Here is a 17,384-nt window from a genome sequence, read left to right as displayed (position 1 = left end):
GAGTTCAAGAACAGCCTGGCCAACATGGTGAAACCCTGTCTCTACTAAAAATACAACAATTAGCTGAGCGTGGTGGCGCTTGCCTGTAATCCCAGCTACTCGGGAGGCTGAGGCATGAGAATTGCTTGCACGTGGTGGGTGGAGGTTGCAGAGAGCTGAGATCGTGCCACTGCACTCCAGCTTGGGTGACAGAGTGAGACTTCATCTCAAAAAACAAAACAAAATAAAATAAAATAAAATAAAATAATACCATCCTTCTTTGTTTCACTAAGATATTTTAAGAGGAAATAAAGAAAATATTCTTTTTAAAATAAAGACTTTAAAAAATTCAAAGGCATAATTTATCCCTTTTGCTATACTCCTGTACCTTTAAGCCAGTTTCCACCTCAGCTGGGGACCCCTTGGGGCTCTGGCTCTTTATGGGCAGGGCATGTTATTTAAATTCTGTTGTTCCCTATGTCTCAACTCTTGCTCTCTTTGTTGCCAGGAGGCCCAGAAGATTAACAATGGCTCAAGCCAGGCGGATGGCACTCTCAAACCAGTGGATGAAAAAGAGGAGGCAGTGGCCGCCGAGGTCGGCTGGATGACCTCCGTGAAGGACTGGGCGGGGGTGATGATATCCGCCCAGACACTGACTGGCAGAGTCCTGGTGAGTTTCCACCCACTTCTCACACTAGAAGGCCTTTCTCTCTGGGCCAAGATGGCTTTGCTTATGAGACATGATGTTCCCCAGGGTCTTCTGCAGGAGGCTGGCTATTGGGAGGTGGGGGTGAGCAGCAAGTGCTCCCGCGTGGTCATGGAGGAGAGGCTGGGTTCCTCCTCGTGTACAGTGGTTTGTGGGGGGATTTGCAGGGAGTGGGATTTGCAGAGGAGAAGGGTTGTTGGGAGGATGTAGCACATTTCCTCTGCTAATAAGCACACACCCACACACACACACACACCCTCCATCATCTTGGAGAGGAGAAGAGGGTTAAGAAGACATACCAGAAACTTATGGAAGGGTTACAAATGCGGGGATCCCAAGGAGTACTGAGTGAGTGTGTGTTTGGTGGCCTTCAGGGGATGTTCTTCTTGTCCTGTGGTAGCCCGTAGGGACCCCCTCTTGGAGCAGTTTCCTAATTTTCTGCAATGTGTGAGCTGGGCCCTGTGCATGGTGGAAATCAGTCATCCTGATGGTGGATGCATCAGCAGCCCACCTGAGGCTGCCTGGCCCTTGTACCCGGAGCTCACTTGTGTGCCCTTTTCTGATGAAGTTGTCTCCTAGGCCCACCTGCAACCAGGGCTGATTCTGCCCCTTCTCTGTGCATTTCCAGTGTCTCTCTGATCTGCTTACATGAAGCTTGGTTTCACTGGCTGACCTCATGAGCCCTTGGTTTTTGTCAAGGATCATTACTGGGACAGGCTTATAGTGACCAACCATCCCAGTTTGCCTGAGACTGAGGGGTACATGAGACATGAGTCTTTCAGTGCAAAAACTGGGAAAGTCCTGGGCAAACAGGGATGAATTGGTCACCATAGCCAGGCCCATGCTCTGGGAAAGCCCTGCCCTGTGGCTTTCTTTCTTGGGTCTGCTCTGGGTCAGGAGTTTCCCTGAGAAGAATGTTGCATTTGGAGTGATTTCTCATTGTGATTCTGGAAGCTGCTTTGTTTGGGGCACCTGTCCTGGCTTGAAGCTAGGGCTCAGTCAAGAGTCATTTTGCTCATAGATGGAAGGAGTAGGGACATCCTGAGACCTGGGTGGCTCAAAGACCAGGCAGGGGCACTGGAAAACAGTCATTATCTCTGAGTCTCACAGCAAAAACTCAGCGAGGAGGTGATTGTAGATGGAGGGAGGTGGTGAGAATTTCACTTCTCAGAATGCTTCTTGGGGAGAACTCAGTGTTATGTCTGGGATCAATATCACACACACTTTTGCGGGAAGGAGTGAGAGAATGAACGTGGTGCTTGAGTAAGGAAAGGTGCTGGCCACACAGCCTTCAAGAAGGACAGGTTCTGTTCACCGAGGGATCTGCTGTGAGCTGTGTGCTGAAGAGTCTGGATATGAAACCATGGCTGATGTCAATTGATGGCAAAATGGGAAAAGGGGACATTTAAAGTTGGAGTTTTGGAGGAGGAGAGAGAAACTGGTGAGGTCAGTGGCTGCTTGGAGGAAGGCAGAGAAGGAGACAATTCAGTCTGGTGTGACCCAGGAGGGACAGTGTCTAGTGGGGACTTGGAGGTGCCTTGCTGTTGGCTGCGCTGTGTAACAGCACCTCTATCTCTCCTCCTGCCTCTTCAGTGAAGTCTCCATTGCTCTTTCATGCTTAAAGAGGAGTGGATTCTGCATTGGAAAGTTAGAGAGGTTGAATTCTGAGTCTGGGTATTCATGGGGACAAAATGGAGGTAGCGTATTCTATATGTATGGTGGTGATAGTGAATGGGGAGCAGTAGACAGTTTGGTTGCACAAATGTGACACTTGTTCCTTCCATGTAGCCATTATAGACAGGTCTAATTTTCTTCATCATCATTGCCAAGAGTTACTGAACACTAATTCTGGGCCAAGCATATTTGTTTCAGCTCTGGAGAAAACAAGGAAGGATTCTGATTCTATTGCACCCTGTATGGACGTTATCGAAGGGATGCATGGAGGATAAGTGCTATGAGTACAAACACGGTGTGCACGTGTGGGGTGTGGGGAGGGGCTGTAGGGGAAAGTAGGGCTGATCAGAAAAGCCTTCATAGGGAGGAAAGCCTTTGAACTAAAACTCCCATTTCAAGATGAACTGCTTTATGGTGGGAAGATATCAAAAATAAAAACATATCCAAACTTAAACACAAGAAAATGACCACTAGGTGGGCTGGAATTTGTGAAGAATGCCTAATAAGACAGAATGCATTTGCAGTGAGCTTTTAAGTGTGAGTTAGGATCTTGAGAATCAAAGGAGAGGAAAGCCCTCAAAGTGAGGAGCAGGAAAAGCAGAGAAGGAGCCTGGTGCTCTGGGGAATAGGGGGTGCAGACCCCAAAGTCTGGGGAAGTGTCCTGGAGACAGCCTGGTGGGGCTTTAAAGGCCATGCTACAGAATTTTTGGGCCGGGCGCAGTGGCTCACAGCTGTAATCCCAGCACTTTGAGAGGCCGAGGTGGGTGGATCACGAGGTCGGGAGATCGAGACCATCCTGGCTAACACGGTGAACCCCCGTCTTTACTAAAAACATAAAAAATTAGCTGGGCGTGGTGGCGGGTGCCTGTAGTCCCAGCTACTCCGGAGACTGAGGCAGGAGAATGGTGCGGACCCAGGAGGAGGAGCTTGCAGTGAGCCAAGATCACGCCACTGTACTCCAGCCTAGGCGACAGAGTGAGACTTCATCTCAAAAAAAAAGAATTTTTGAGGCAGGGGTGTTGTGCAGAGAGAGCTGGGGGACAAATAGAGACTGAATGGGTGAGGCTGGAGCTTGGAGGCTATAGGACAAGTTAGGGCAGCGAGCTACTGTTTTAGTGATGGCAAGGGAGCAGATTCCTGCTGTGGTCCTGGTGAGGCACGGTCTGCACTGACACCAAGCAGAAGATGCAGGTAGTCCATGCAGGTGATATTGTGGAAGTGGAACTCACAGGGCCAAGCACACCCAGTGGCCACCTTGATACTCTCCTGGCAATCACACTGTTGAACGCCTCTTGTGAGCCAGGCACTGTCCTAGCCTTATATGTTATGATCAGTTTGTAGGGGAAGGACGATGTCGTATTTTTTCCATATCTCCTTATTGCTGTTGTATGGCAGGGGTTCATTACAAGAAAACAGGCCAATCTTATTGGTGAATTCATTTCCGTTTTACAGTTGAGAAAATCAAGATAGAGCAAGGGCAATTATTTGTCTAAAAACATTCAGCTTTGAGTGACAGAGCCAGGCTAGTACCTGCCAGCTCCCTGTCTCCCAGGCTGGTGCTCCTTTTGTGTCATTCCTTCCCAGTCGAAGATAATGCCTTTTCTTTTCTAAGCCACTGCCAGCTGTCACTTTGGCTGTGACATTTTGACATTACCATCTTTTAGCCAATTTGGTCCTGAGAATGCTTGGCCTGCTTGTTTTAACATTTGCATGTAGAAGCATGGTCCACTCAGGCCTCTCTGCCTGAGCCTGCCCAAGGTGCCAGCTGCTCTCTGAAGGTCTCCTTGAGAAAATCCTGCCCAGGCTGCCGGGGCCATGCCGAGCAAGTGGGACCCGCTGCACAGAGAGCAGGCATCTCAGAGCTCCAGGCGGTATCCTGAGAATAGGCCTGCCCTTTAGGAGCAGGCAGGTCCCTGCATTGAACAAAGAACAGATTTCACAATTAAGTAATGGCGGGCAAGAGAAAGCAGTACTGCCTGTTCAGAACCCAAAGCTATGTTTGCCTTGAGCCGTCCAAATGTTTATCTCTGCAACAATGGGACCAAAGCAAGACCAGACAGCTGGCTATTCAGCTTCCCTTTTCAATTTTTAATTTGTTTTCCTTGATGCACGCTCAGGAGCTTGGCCTCCTCATCTGGGCCACTATCTCACCTGTCTAATTGTCACAGGTGAGAATCTTGAAGCTGGGACATCATGAATAAGGTCCAGCTGGGGAAGAATTTGCCAATACAACCTCAAAATATCTGTAGGATCTCCCAGACGAGCACATCCGTTAGTCGCTAAGTGTTTACTGCTCATCTGTACCTGGCACTGTTCGAGGCACTGGGCATAAAGCAGTGAGCAACAGAGATCCAGGTGTGAATTATGTATATTGATAAACTAGATTTAAGGATGCAGAGCTCAGTTTGAGAAATGACAAATGATAATTGCCATTCACCAGTGTTTTTTATAGTCAATGCCTGGAGCCTGATTATCCACATGATAAAAATTCCTTGACCCCAAGGCTCCAGATCTCAGAATAGCCTGTCTTTGCCTCCTCTCTCACCCTGGCACCTAGGCTCAACTGGCCAAAAACAGCAGGACTGGACAGAGCCTTCTTTTGGAGCACATGGCTGAGGGCTTCTACATTAAAGTCAATGCCAGGCTGTCAAGGGTACTGCTTCCTTAGTTTTTTTCTTAATTAAACAAATGTTTATTTTCTGATTATAAAAGTCATATATATTTGCTTTTTTTAAAAAAAAAATTTGAAACATACTGGAAGAAGTGCTGATAAATTCCACTGTGGGATTTGGAATTGGCTCACGTGGAGGGAAATTTGGATATAGCAGTCAATGTCGTTAGGATTTCTCTCAACCATTTGGGTGTCGTTGAGGACTTTGTTCACTGCATCTCACGTTACCCGCTTTATGCACAGACTCATGGGATAAATAGTGTTTTGCTCCAGAGATGGTTGTGGTTTTCCTGGTGAACATCCAATGAACATGCTAAATCGAGAAAGGGATCATGTCTCTCAGTGGTGGCTGCTCAGAGCCAAGTCGGTGGCTTATGGAAAATACAGAGCGGCTCAGGTTTGCGCTCTGTGTCTTTGCACCCCTTCCCTGGCTTGTCTTCATCATCTCTCCTCTCGTTTTCCCTTTGCCCTACTTTTCTTACTCCTATTTGAAATTTACATGTATGCAGTTATGTCAGGTACATACATTTTTGTCAGGTAAATTAAATCCTTCTAAGAATAAGGTGGTTTCTAAATAAAGAGGGCAAGAAACATGGAGTAGGCTTTAGTATAGTTTGGTTGTACTGTATAGAATCATAAGCCAAAATCAATAGGGATAGTCAAGTTCAGGGTTGGTAAGTTTTTCTGTAAAAGGCCAAATAGTAAATATTCTAGGCTTGTAGACCATGTGGCCTCCACGACTCAACCCTGCCTCAGTAGTTTGAAAGCAGCCACAAACAGCCTTGGTGTGACTTTGTTCCAATAAAACTTTATAGAATGGGAGAAAATATTTGTAAACAATGCATTCAACAAGGGCCTGATGTCCAGAATTCACGAGGAACTTAAAAAACTCAACAACAAAAATCACCAAATAACATTTAAAAGTGGGCAAAAGATATGAATAGTCATTTTTCAAAAGAAGACATACGAATGGCCAACAAGCATATGAAAAAAATACTCAACATCTCTAATCATCAGAGATATGCAAATTAAAACCACAATTAGATATCATCTCACCCCGGCCAGAATGGCTATTATTGAAAAGACAAAAAATAACAGATGTTGGTGAGGATGTGGAGAAAAGGGATCACTTATGTGGAAATGTAAATTAATACAACCTGTATGAAAAAGAGTACAGAAATTTCTCAAAGAACTAAAAACAGAACTTCCATTTGATCCAGCATTTCCACTAATTGGTACCTACCTACAGAAAAATAAATCATTATATAAAAAAGATACCTGAACTCCTGTGTTTATCACAACACTACTCACAATAGCAAAGCTATGGAATCAACCTAAGGGTCTATCAATGGATGATTAAATAAAGAAAACATTTGTGTGTGTGTATATATATATACACACACACACATATATATACACACACATGTATATATCACATTATATATGTGTATATATATAACATTTATATATACATAAACTTACACAATAAAATACTATTCAGCCATAAAAAAAGATTGAAATCATGTCTTTTGCAGCAACATGGATGGAACTAGAGACCATTATCTTAAGTGGAACAACTCAGAAACAAAGTCAAATACCACATGTTCTCATGAATAAGTGGGAGCTAAACAGTGTGTACACATAGACAGAGAGTGGAATAGTAGTCAGTGGAGACTCAGAATGATGGAAGGGTGGCAGGTGGCGGTGAGTGATGAGAAATTATTTAATGGATGCAATGCACACCATTTGGATGATGGTTACACTAAAGCCCAGACTTCACCACTGTGCAAAATATCCATGTAACAAAACTGCACTTGTACCCCTTACATATATACAAATAAACTGTATTTATAGAAATAGAGGGTAGAAAAAACAGTTGACTAGAAGGAAAAAGTTCCAGCATGTGATAGTACGATAGGGAGATTATAGTTAACAGTAATTTACTGTACATCTCAAAATAGTAAGAAAAGAATTAGAATGTTTCCAACACAAAGATAAATGTTTGAGGTGATGGTTGTCTGTTACCCTGATCTAATCGTTATACAAAATATCACATGCACCCCCCTAAAATATGTACACTATTATATGTCAATACAACGTTTTAAAAAAAGAAACAGGTGGTGGGCCAGATTTGTTTCACACACCATAGTTTGCTGACTCAGTCTAATTTATCCCCTTGTTTTATACATAAAGAAATTGAAAGGCTGGGGCTGGAGGCGAAGAGATTCTCTAAGGTCGAGTAGCAAGAGTGTCACACTCTTTGTAAGGGGGAGCGTTACAGACTCAGTGATAAACACATAAAGGTAAATACAGGTACATGTACATACTCTCACTATCCACATCATCACTTAGTTTCTGCATGTTCATATTCATTTCCATGTTGATCTCACAGCAACTGTCTCCCTAGGGAAACTATGTCCTGTGGGCAAGGACAGCCTCACCTCAACGTGGGAGCGACATCTACGCTGCCTGGACTTTACCTCAACCCCCTGACAGATTCAATGTTTTGTGTGTCTCTTCAAAGACTGGTCTTGCCAAAATAGCTACCAGCTCCTGAGCAAAGCTAGAGAGAGCCCTTAGAATCACTCTTTGTAGTTACTTTCCCCATAGTCCTATGCTGTTACATTTGTGTATTGCTCCAGGAAGCTTACACAGCTAATTCTATGAACTGAAAGTATATGCTACTTGCTTGAATGTATACAGGATGATTTATCGATGTAAGAAGAAAGAAAAATATTTATCCCCCTAAATATGTTGCATGTGTGGCATTTTACATTAACGTTATATACATAGCCTGAACCATTTTATCTTTGTCTCCAAAGGCCTGAAAGAAAATATGTGTCAAATATGCCTTTCAAATAGGAATAATCCTATTGGTTTAATAGAGTTAAATAGATGTACGTTCACTGGGGTGCTGTTTGCACATGAAATTAGACTGGTTGAACCCAGTGGGAGTACACATGGGCACACACATAATCAAATATATCACATTCATTGCATTCACTACTATTAGGTGCCCTATGGAGCTTGTGACATTTCCCATCAGTATCCTCTACTTTTCTTTCTCAGTGGTGCCTGGTGGCAAATTCACACACACACACTCTCTCTCTCTCTCTCTCCCTCCCTCTCTCCCCTCTCATCTATGCCCCAGCTTTTATTATATTTTTGGCAAGTCTATGTAAAATTCTTACATCATTGGCCAATTTCTTGTGTAACAAAAAGACTAGAGGTTTCACAGGGCTGTACTTTTAGTAAGAATGCCCCATAGTGAATAGATATGTCCTTCTCTCTGCTATTGGGAATCAGTTGGAGTTTTACTTGCATTGTTTTAACACTCCTAAGGGAGGCTTCTGTTTAAAGGAATCATACGATAATTTCCTTCCAGGACTTAATAATGGTTCTGTGTTTCATCCCATGCTTAGATACCGAAATCACATTATGGGTATCAGTCAAAAAGTCAAAGAAGATACCTTCTCTTTTTATTATTAAATATGAAATTTTGTCTTTATCCAATGAAAGATACACTAGATTTGCACTAGATTTGTTATTTGTGACTCAACATCATTTATCCAGATGGGAAAACATAAGTCAGAGAAGTAATTGAATTGAGCAGTCTCCCCTGACAGGTAGTGAGCTGCCTGTTACTAGAAATATTCAAAGAGCGGCAGGATTGCATTTCATGGTGCTGTTGCTGACAGTTGGTTAGACTTTATCCTCATTGCTTTAATTAGGTTCCACAGAACACTAGACCGACGAATTGTTCCCGGATAAAAATGGTTCCCTGGGAACTTGGACAGACTTCATTTCTCATCCCCCTCCTTGAGATTGCCAATGCATATCAGCATATAAATACTTACAGAAGTCCTGCAGTCAGAAAGCGGAAAGGCTCTGTTTTGCCCAGCATTTCCCATTTTCATTTCGTTGTGGAATCCTTTCCCCATGTAATACCTGTGGGCATCACATAGCACTCACTTTGGGAAACATTTAATTAGCCCAGGGATCAGTTAGTTATAGCCCGTGGGACAGTCTGGCTCACTGCCTCTTTTGTGTGGTTCATAAGCTAAGAATGGTTTTTACATTTTTTAATTTTTTTTTTAGAGACAAGGTTTCACTTGATTGCTCAGGCTGGAGTGTATTGGTGCAGTCATAGCTCCCTGCAGCCTCAAACTCTTGGGCTCAAGTGATCCTTCTGCCTCAGCGTCCCTGAGTAGCTGGGATTACAGATGCATGCCACCATGACCTGCTATGTTTTTTTAAAATTTTTTGTACTGATGGGGTTCTGTTGTGTTGCCTAGGCTGGTCTTGAACCCCTGGGCCCAGGCGATCCTCTCACCTTCACCTCCCAAAGTGCTGGGATTTACAGATGTGAGCCACCGTACCTGGCCTTAATGGTTATTTTTTAAAAATCAAAATAAGTATATTTTGTGACATTTGAAACTATATGAAATTCAAATTTCAGTGTCCATAAACAAAGTTTCATTGGAATACAGCCATGCTCACTCATTTACGTATCGTCTGTGGCTGCTTCCGTAACAAGCTACAAAGGCAGAGTTGAGTAGTATCCGGAGTCCAAAACACCCACCAGCCTAAAATAATTACCATCTGTCCCTGTAAAGAAACAATTGCCACTCCCTGTATGCCTGTCAATATTCCTCTTTAAGTGGCCTACAGGACTTGCTCCATAAGTTACCTATGGCATAGCTAATAGATAAGATGTAACATCTGTTCCCTTCTCATGGGGACATGTCTACATTCACTTCCCCAAGCTCAACTAAGTACTGCGTTAGAGATGGAGAGGCCAGAGCCAAGTGGGTCCCCAAGTTCCATAGCAGATTCCCAGCTGGGGTGAACATAGGGATTTCCAGTTTGCAAGGTCAGGAGAATGTGTCAGATAATTTTGTAGCAGCATCATTCCTTGAGTCTCTCCATCCACCTGCCCACTGCTTCAGCAGCCCCCACACCCCAGGCCCTGCTGGCAGCTCCGAGTCTAAGCCTTACCCTCAAGAGGACCCCTGATCAGGGTCTGCAGGCCAGGCACCTCAGCTCGAAGCAGCTGCTGGTCTGCAGGCCTTGCGCCATGTGCTGGGCTCTCCGGCACGCCCTGTAAAGAGCAGCTGTTAATTTTACTAGCTGGTGTGTTGGCTCCTCTGCCCTCCCCAGGGCTGCTGTGAAAACGAAGGAGAGTTTCAGAAATCAACCCTCAGCTGGCTCCGGAGTGAGGAAGAGCCTCCTGGTCCAGGGACAGCCCACTTGATCCTGGCCACTCATCTCTGGCTCCCAGGCCCTCTGGGCTCTGATGGCAAGTGCTGGCGTGCCTGTTTTCCCTCTCCTCTAAAGTTTCTAGGTGCATGTGGGTACCTGCTTTGGCCTTCCATCCCATTGTCTGTCTGTCCATCCGTCTATGTCCATTCATCCACCTGTGTGATCCACCGACATTGATTGGTGTTCCCTAGTATACAGAACTGAGCGTAGCACAGGTCAGTGGGGGCCTGGTAAGCAAGCAGAGCACTTGCAGCCTCTGTGCAGTCAGCAGCCAGGATGGCCTCCCTCTGCCGGTCCTGCCTTATCTCTGTCTTCTCTGCTTCGGTCTCTCTTTTGGGGCCTGGGAGTGAGGAGCCCTGCCCCTTTGTCAGTGCATCGTTATCTGAACTAGAGCTCCTACTCCTTTTTGATCTCCGTCTGGCTGCTTGTGTCTCATTCTCACTTGATTGGAACCAACAAGGAGGATAGGTGGAGCCCACAGCAGCCTCAAAACTCACTCCAGCTCTTGCATTGCCTCTCTCCCTGGGACACCCATCTTGGGAAGGAGCTTCTGTGTGTGGTGCAGCTGGGCAGTTGGGAGCCCAGCCTCTGCAGACTCCTGACTCCCAGCTCCGTCTATCTCAGGGGCTTGGCTTTTACTCTGGGCGAGTTGCTTCATTGTCTCATACCTCAGTTTCCTCATCTGCAAAATGGGGACAATAATAGTCCCTGCCTCTTAATGAGTTAATGCATGTACAATGTTTAGAACAGTGCCTCTGACATGGTTAGTGCTTGATAAGCATGGTTATTATTATTTTTGTTATTGTGTGTATGAGCCTGGTCACCATGTCATGGAGGAAATGGGCTGGTATGGAGGCAGATGGGTCAGGGGGTGGAGAACAAATCCTTTTCTGGAGCATGGGTAGAGCAGCCCTCAAGCCTCCCCAAACCCAGACACCTTCCAAGAGTGCTGAGCAGCTCTGGGCAGGGCCATCTGAAAGGCTCTGAATGCTCCAGGCAAGCCCTGGTTTGGGTCCATCCAGATGATGATGTTTGCTCCATGCACACAATTAATTCAGGCTTGTCCAGGCTGCGTCCTCTTCACAGCTAGCTTATGCCAGCCTGACTCACCATTGTCAAGCTGGCCAGGAAAGTCTCACTTCATATAGCCTCCCTGAGCTGACTGGAGACTGGAGAACAGGCTGGGCTCTCCCTGGAGCTGTACGTTGTGGCACGTGTGTAACAGGAAGTCCCTTGGCAGGACGAGAGATGAGTCTGATGGAAAAAGGGTCAAGTGCACTTACTGTGGACTCTGTGTCCACTTCTCTCTGGGGTGGGGCGAGGCTGACAGGGCAGGGACAGGCTGGTTTTGGAGGGCACATCCGCACCAGTATTCGGGGAGGTGTGTTTGATGTACATTTTGGCATGTAGTGACCACACATTCATTGAAAGGAGATGGGAAAGTGTGTGAGGTCACCAGAAGATAAAGACCCAGATTCTACTGCACATGTGAGGCAGCTCCTCTGAGCTGTTCCTCCATGTCTTCATCCATTCCTTCAAACATTCTGGAGCACCTGCTCGGGGTCAGATACTGTTCAATGTGCTGGACACATGTTGGTTCATTCAGCAAAAGCTGCAAAGTGCAATCATCCAAAGTGTCGAAGGTGGAAATGTTACGCTTGCATTTTCTAGAATGATTTGGGGTGGGAAGGTTTCTGAAGTAGGGTTTAGTGATAAGTCAGTGCCTGTGACCCATCTGTCCGTCCCTGGGACAGTCCTGGGAGCTCAAACATTCTAGTCCTGATTGCACATCCTGTGCAGTTCTGTAGCTGAATCCCAGGGGCCTGGGTGAATATATGAGTAGTGGTTTCCCTCCCTCCCCTCCTCCCCCCTCTCCCCGTCCCCCCTTCCTCCCTCCCTCCCTCCCTCCCTTCCTTCTTTCCTCCCCACTGCCCCTCTCCCACCTACCCCACTCCCCTCTCCTCCCTCCATCCTTCCCTCCCTGCCTTCCTCACTTCCTTCCTTCCTTCCTTGCCTCATTCCATTCCTTCCTCCCTCCCAATCCATAAAAGCTGGCGCCCCCTGGAGGCTACTGAGTTGGGCTGGGAGACTTTTCTTACCCAGCTTTTCCCCCAAAGCCTTCAGAGGGTGCTGATGGCTTAGCAGTTTGTTTTTGTCAGAAAAATATCCTTAGATCCTCCATTTCAGCTGCGAGAAAGTTTGTTTAGCAGGGAGACTCAAAAATAGAGATGATGATGACAAAGTCATCAGCCTTTGTTGTTGCAGGGGAGCGCATGCTTGGAAAGTCACACTCGGGACCACACGCAAGCTGATGCTTCCAAGTTTAGTTTACGAGGCTATGTTTAGGAGGAGGCAGACTGACTCGTGCCTACGGGCCCCAAACAGTCCAATTTGGTGCACTAGAAGCCTCATTTTTAGACTCTGGGTCCAGAGTGAGACTTTTTCCAGAGGGAAAAAAAAAAAAAACTACTTCGGGGAAATGACAACAACAGAAAGCCACCATTTGCCCTAAAATTTTTATTGTAAAAACTATTCTCTCCTGTTTGAGTAGTGAGGGATCTAGGACACAACAGTGGCTTTTCTGCCTTTCTTAAGGAATTAGGGCACATGGAAACTCAATTAAATGTACCCAAGCCTCTTAAACACCAAAGCTATCTTTTTGCTCATCCAGTTAATTTTAGTTCATGAAATTGGCCTTGTGATGACATGATGGAGACAGAGTGAAGGTGGGAAGCCAGGGGCCTCTGTGAGTGCAAGCTTGCTTCTCTATTCACAAGCCTTCAAGGGCACACATTCTTCCCTGGGGCATCAAGGGGGACCATTAAACCTGTTTGCGCCACAGTGCCTGGGAAAGCAAACTTCTTGGCCTTCTTTGTTTACTGGAGGTTGGTTTATTCGGAAGGTAGATGGACTGGGCATATTGGTTACCCTGGCAGGAGCACCCCAGGATTCAGTAGGTTAATGAGAAGGATCGAGAAACCATCACCTTCCTAGAACTGTTCCCAGACTTTTAGCAAACAGGCTGAATTTTGACGTTTTTCCCATTTTTCTTTTTAATCCTCTCTCCCCGTACCTTTTGTGGCTTTTGGTAAAATGGCTGACCTAAGGGAAACGGGACAGTTCATTGAAAACGAGAGTGAAAGTAAAGACCCCTTTCCCACACCACCTTTCCTCAGATGCAGCCTTTGCTTACACTAAAAATAGCTTGAAACAGAGGCTGAATCACAAAAAAGGTCGCATTTCAGGGGACAGAGGCTGCCAGCTCCCTGGCTGTTGCAGAACTCTGTTGGGTTTGTTAGTGTCTGAGCCCCAACTTGCCCAGGAAGGCGTGGGGTTTGGAAGTGTACTGGGAGAGGTTCAGAACATTCTTTTTGTTTCTAGAGCAAGAGCCTGGTTGTGTCTGCCTTGGTTGGAGAGTCTGTCCAGAGCTAATTATATCAGCAGGCACTCATAGAGCACTCTGCCTGGTGTTACGCCTCAGGGGTGGAAAATAACTTCCGGCAAAGGGAAGGAGTTGTTTTCAGGAGCTGCTTAATCCCAGAGGCACCTGCGTGGGCTCCCGGGGAAGCTGCCATGAGGTTATTGTTTGCCTCTGAACCATGAGGTGGGCAACTTGATTTCTTGGCCACCTCAGATCTCTCCAGGAAAAAGCTCAGATAATCACAAAGAGAGAAAAGAGTTTACTCACCTTGGTCTATGCTGTGTGTCTCTCTGGCCCTTGGGGATTCATGACAGTGTTTGAGATCAATTCTGGATATGAGAGAAGAGAGGCAAGTCACTTACTTTTATCTGAGGAGCTGCAATCTGCAGAAACCTGGATACTAACCCTGGCTCTGGTTGACTTTGGACAAGTCAATTCCCTCTCCTAGGCCTCAGCATCTCCATGGATAAAGAGAGGGGGTCACAGTAGTTTTTCAGTAGTTTGCTCCCTTGTAGCCCAAAATGTCTTTATGTTTTCTTATCCCCTTCACTGTCCTTCATCAGCAAAGGCCACAAGGGTTAGCCTCACATCTACCATGCACTTGGCCCTGTGCTAGGCACCAGGAGAACTGCAAAAGGAGAGAGAATGTACTTTTCTTAGCTACCAGAGTGATTGGAGTGAAGCAGAGTTCATCAAGGGGTGTCTCTGCATGGCTCTCCCCTGGTTTTGCCTCCATTTGAAGTAAAATCTCAAACTCTGTCCCTGGCTTACAAGGCCCCGTAAGATATGGTGACTGCTTCTGACACACCTCCAGTGATTCTTTTCCTTCTTCACTCCTTGCTAGAGAAGAAGCAAAGCCTGTAGATATAAGCATGTAGATGGGCCTGAGGCACTGGATGCGGGGAAGGATGCCATGGGAGTAGGGGTCCATATTCCAAAGGGCTAGCTCAGTGAGAAGGAGTTGGCTTCTTTTGAATCATTTCAGCCATGGAGCTCTCTTTTGGAATCCTCCTCAGTTGGAAGCCTCTAAGGGGATCTTGTTCCTAGTTGGTATCAAACATGGTAACCCCACTAGCCCCAAATTTGACTGGAAGAGCCTCCTTTCCAATGGCATATCCTCTGCTTGAGGAGCTCTTGGGTGAGATAACAGCCCCTGTCCTTTGCTCTTTGTATTGCTTTTGACTGAACTGCTGCAAATCATGGGGTCCCTGAAAGTCCATCCCTCCTCCAGAGGTAGTAGCGCCTCCATCTCTGTGCACCTGAAAACAATAAAAGGCATGTTTATTTAAAATAATGACTGCCAGAGGCACCCAGGAGGGGCTGGGGATCGAGGAAACATTACTGTGGCTAAAGTCATTTTTTATTTCTGGAGCAAGGTAGCAGACTCAGGGTGGTGGCAGGAGCTGCCAGGCTAGCCCCCAAATTTATAGCAAGGGTGTTAGACACTGTGGGTGATCAGTGGAGTTGACATTGCAGAAATTCCCCAAATGAGAATTCCTTATAAGTCAACTTTTAGATGAACTTTAAAAACCAGGGACAACAGACCCTCTATGGGCTATTTCAAGTGTTTCCAATTTTATTAACATGATTTAAGCAAAGACATTCCCTCCCTGGATGCTAAATGAGAAAACATCACTATTTCTCTGCCCTTGTGCCTAGTCTGCAAACCAGTGGGTTTATCTGGTTGTTTTCTCCAGAGCTGGAGCACCGCAGTCGTTTCCATAGCACTTCGGCCCAGAGGGAGTTGTGTGTTGGGGGCTCAGTGTTGTCTTACAGAACAAACCTTGTAAAGGCAATTTGGCAAGCCACCCTTCCAGCACCAAGAGATACAATTCCTCTTCCCGGGGCTGAGATGGAGAGATACAGATAGAGAGAACAGAAATAAGTAACCAGTTTCTCTTTCATTTAACTCTCAGAAACAGCCTCTGGTGCTAATTATTTCTGCTGTGGATTTTGTCAGACTCTGAATCCCAATCCTTTTGCCATAGGTGGTATATTTTAGAGATGCAAAATGATATAAAAGAAATCCACTTTCCTGAAAGATAATTTTGTGTACATTAAACAGACACATTAAGCCATTTACAAGAGAGCTGTTTGTTCTCAGAGATCTGGAGGAAATCTGAATTTCTAATTCTGGGCTCTTTAATAATTTTCAAAAGAACTGAGGCTAATGATTAAACGTCTTTGAACTTCCCCAGGCTGTCTTCTATCTCATGATCTCAAAGCATTTGAAAAGGAATAGAATTCTTTACCTTGATGAAATCCATAGGCGAGTGGAGGAGACACCAGCCCCACCAGGAGCTTTGTGGCAGAATGGGGGAACTTAAGGTAAAGAGGCTCAAGAAAAGTGCACAAGGTCACTTTCAGAGCTTCAGAAGTGGAGTTGAGTGAAGAGCCTTCATACCAGTTTTTATTTCACAGCCTTGGCTGCTAAGACTTGGAAAGAAGGCCAAAGAGAAAAGAAAACCTAGGTAGGACTTAGTTAAGGATGTCTACAATGAGATTACACATGACATACAACCTTATCTGGCTCTAGTGTTTAAGGATTAGAAGAGATCAAGTCTAGCAATGGTGAACTTTCATCATCTTTCATCAACTTTCATCTTCTGGGTTCATTCTGATTGATCAGTAGCAGCTACAGAGAATATTTTGCCAAAGATTCAAGGTTCAGCAGCAAAGAGTCATCATGGCTGTGCTCTAAAGAATTCCGAGGGCTGGGTACGGTGGCTCATGTCTGTAATTCCGGCACTTTGGGAGGCCAAGGCAGGTGGATCACTTGAGGTCAGGAGTTTAAGACCAGCCTGGCCAACATGCTAAAACCCTGTCTCTACTAAAAATACAAAAATTAGCTGGGCATGCTGGCAGGCACCTGTAGTCCCAGCTACTTGGGAGGCTGAGGCAGGAGAATCGCTTGAACCTGGGAGTCAGAGGTTGCAGTGAGCCGAGATTGTGCTACTGGACTCCAACCTGGGTGACAGAGCAAGATTTCATCTAAAAATAAAATAAAATAAAGAATTCCGTGATTGATTAATGATGCCTGCCATGAATGGCAGCTTGGAGGGTGGTAGTACTAGTGTTATTTGTGCCTTAGCTACCTGTTCTAAGTCACAGTCCCTAAAGTTTACATTATGTGTGATTAAAGTGGGGCTTGTCCAAGGTCATTTGGTCAGTTTCAGGCATGTCTCCTGACTCTGTCTAGTATTTGATATCCCAGCTTCATAGGTTAGACCTCAGAGAAACAGCAAATTTGTCAGCTTCCTGTAGCAGCCTTCTTTTTCTTTTCTTTTTTCATGTGGCAGCCTGACTTCAGATTTTTCCATCTGGAGACTTTCTTTAGTGTTTGGAGAGCAGAGGGGGTGGATTTCAGAGCCACAGTGATTCTACAGACAAACAGAAATGCAAGCACAATTTTCCTGTTTGTTATGTCCACTCTCAAAATTCTCTCTGCATGAAGCACACACTGATCACAGCCCTCCCACTGCAAAGCCTTCCCCTCAGCCCACTCCTGGGTTCTTTCTCCCAATCTTTGCAGATGCCTTTCCCTGTGCCCCACTCCCCCGGCACTGTAAAAAGCTTTTGGTGGGGGTTGATGCGTCATCATTTCCTTCCATCATAGCTTCACCTCCTATTTCTTCCTGTTTCTCCCTTAATGTTCTTTCTCTTAGCTATTC

General features: G+C 45.6%; 1 protein-coding gene across 47 annotated transcripts in view; it reads left to right on the top strand.

The window, feature by feature from the left end:
- KCNMA1 (potassium calcium-activated channel subfamily M alpha 1) overlaps positions 1 to 17,384 on the top strand; it is a 766,524-nt gene that overhangs the window by 229,352 nt on the left and 519,788 nt on the right. For all 47 annotated transcript variants that reach the window (XM_021943995.2, XM_017962870.3, XM_017962890.2 and 44 more), the window contains exon 2: positions 488 to 649. In XM_021943995.2, coding sequence (XP_021799687.1) covers positions 488 to 649 — 162 coding nt within the window. The remainder of the gene's footprint in view (positions 1 to 487; positions 650 to 17,384) is intronic.

The sequence above is a fragment of the Papio anubis genome, chromosome 11 (assembly GCF_008728515.1).
Source record: "Papio anubis isolate 15944 chromosome 11, Panubis1.0, whole genome shotgun sequence".
In the NCBI taxonomy this organism is placed as follows: domain Eukaryota; kingdom Metazoa; phylum Chordata; class Mammalia; order Primates; family Cercopithecidae; genus Papio; species Papio anubis.
The sequence above is the reverse complement of the archived record's forward strand: the minus strand, read 5'-3'. Positions and strand labels throughout refer to the sequence as shown.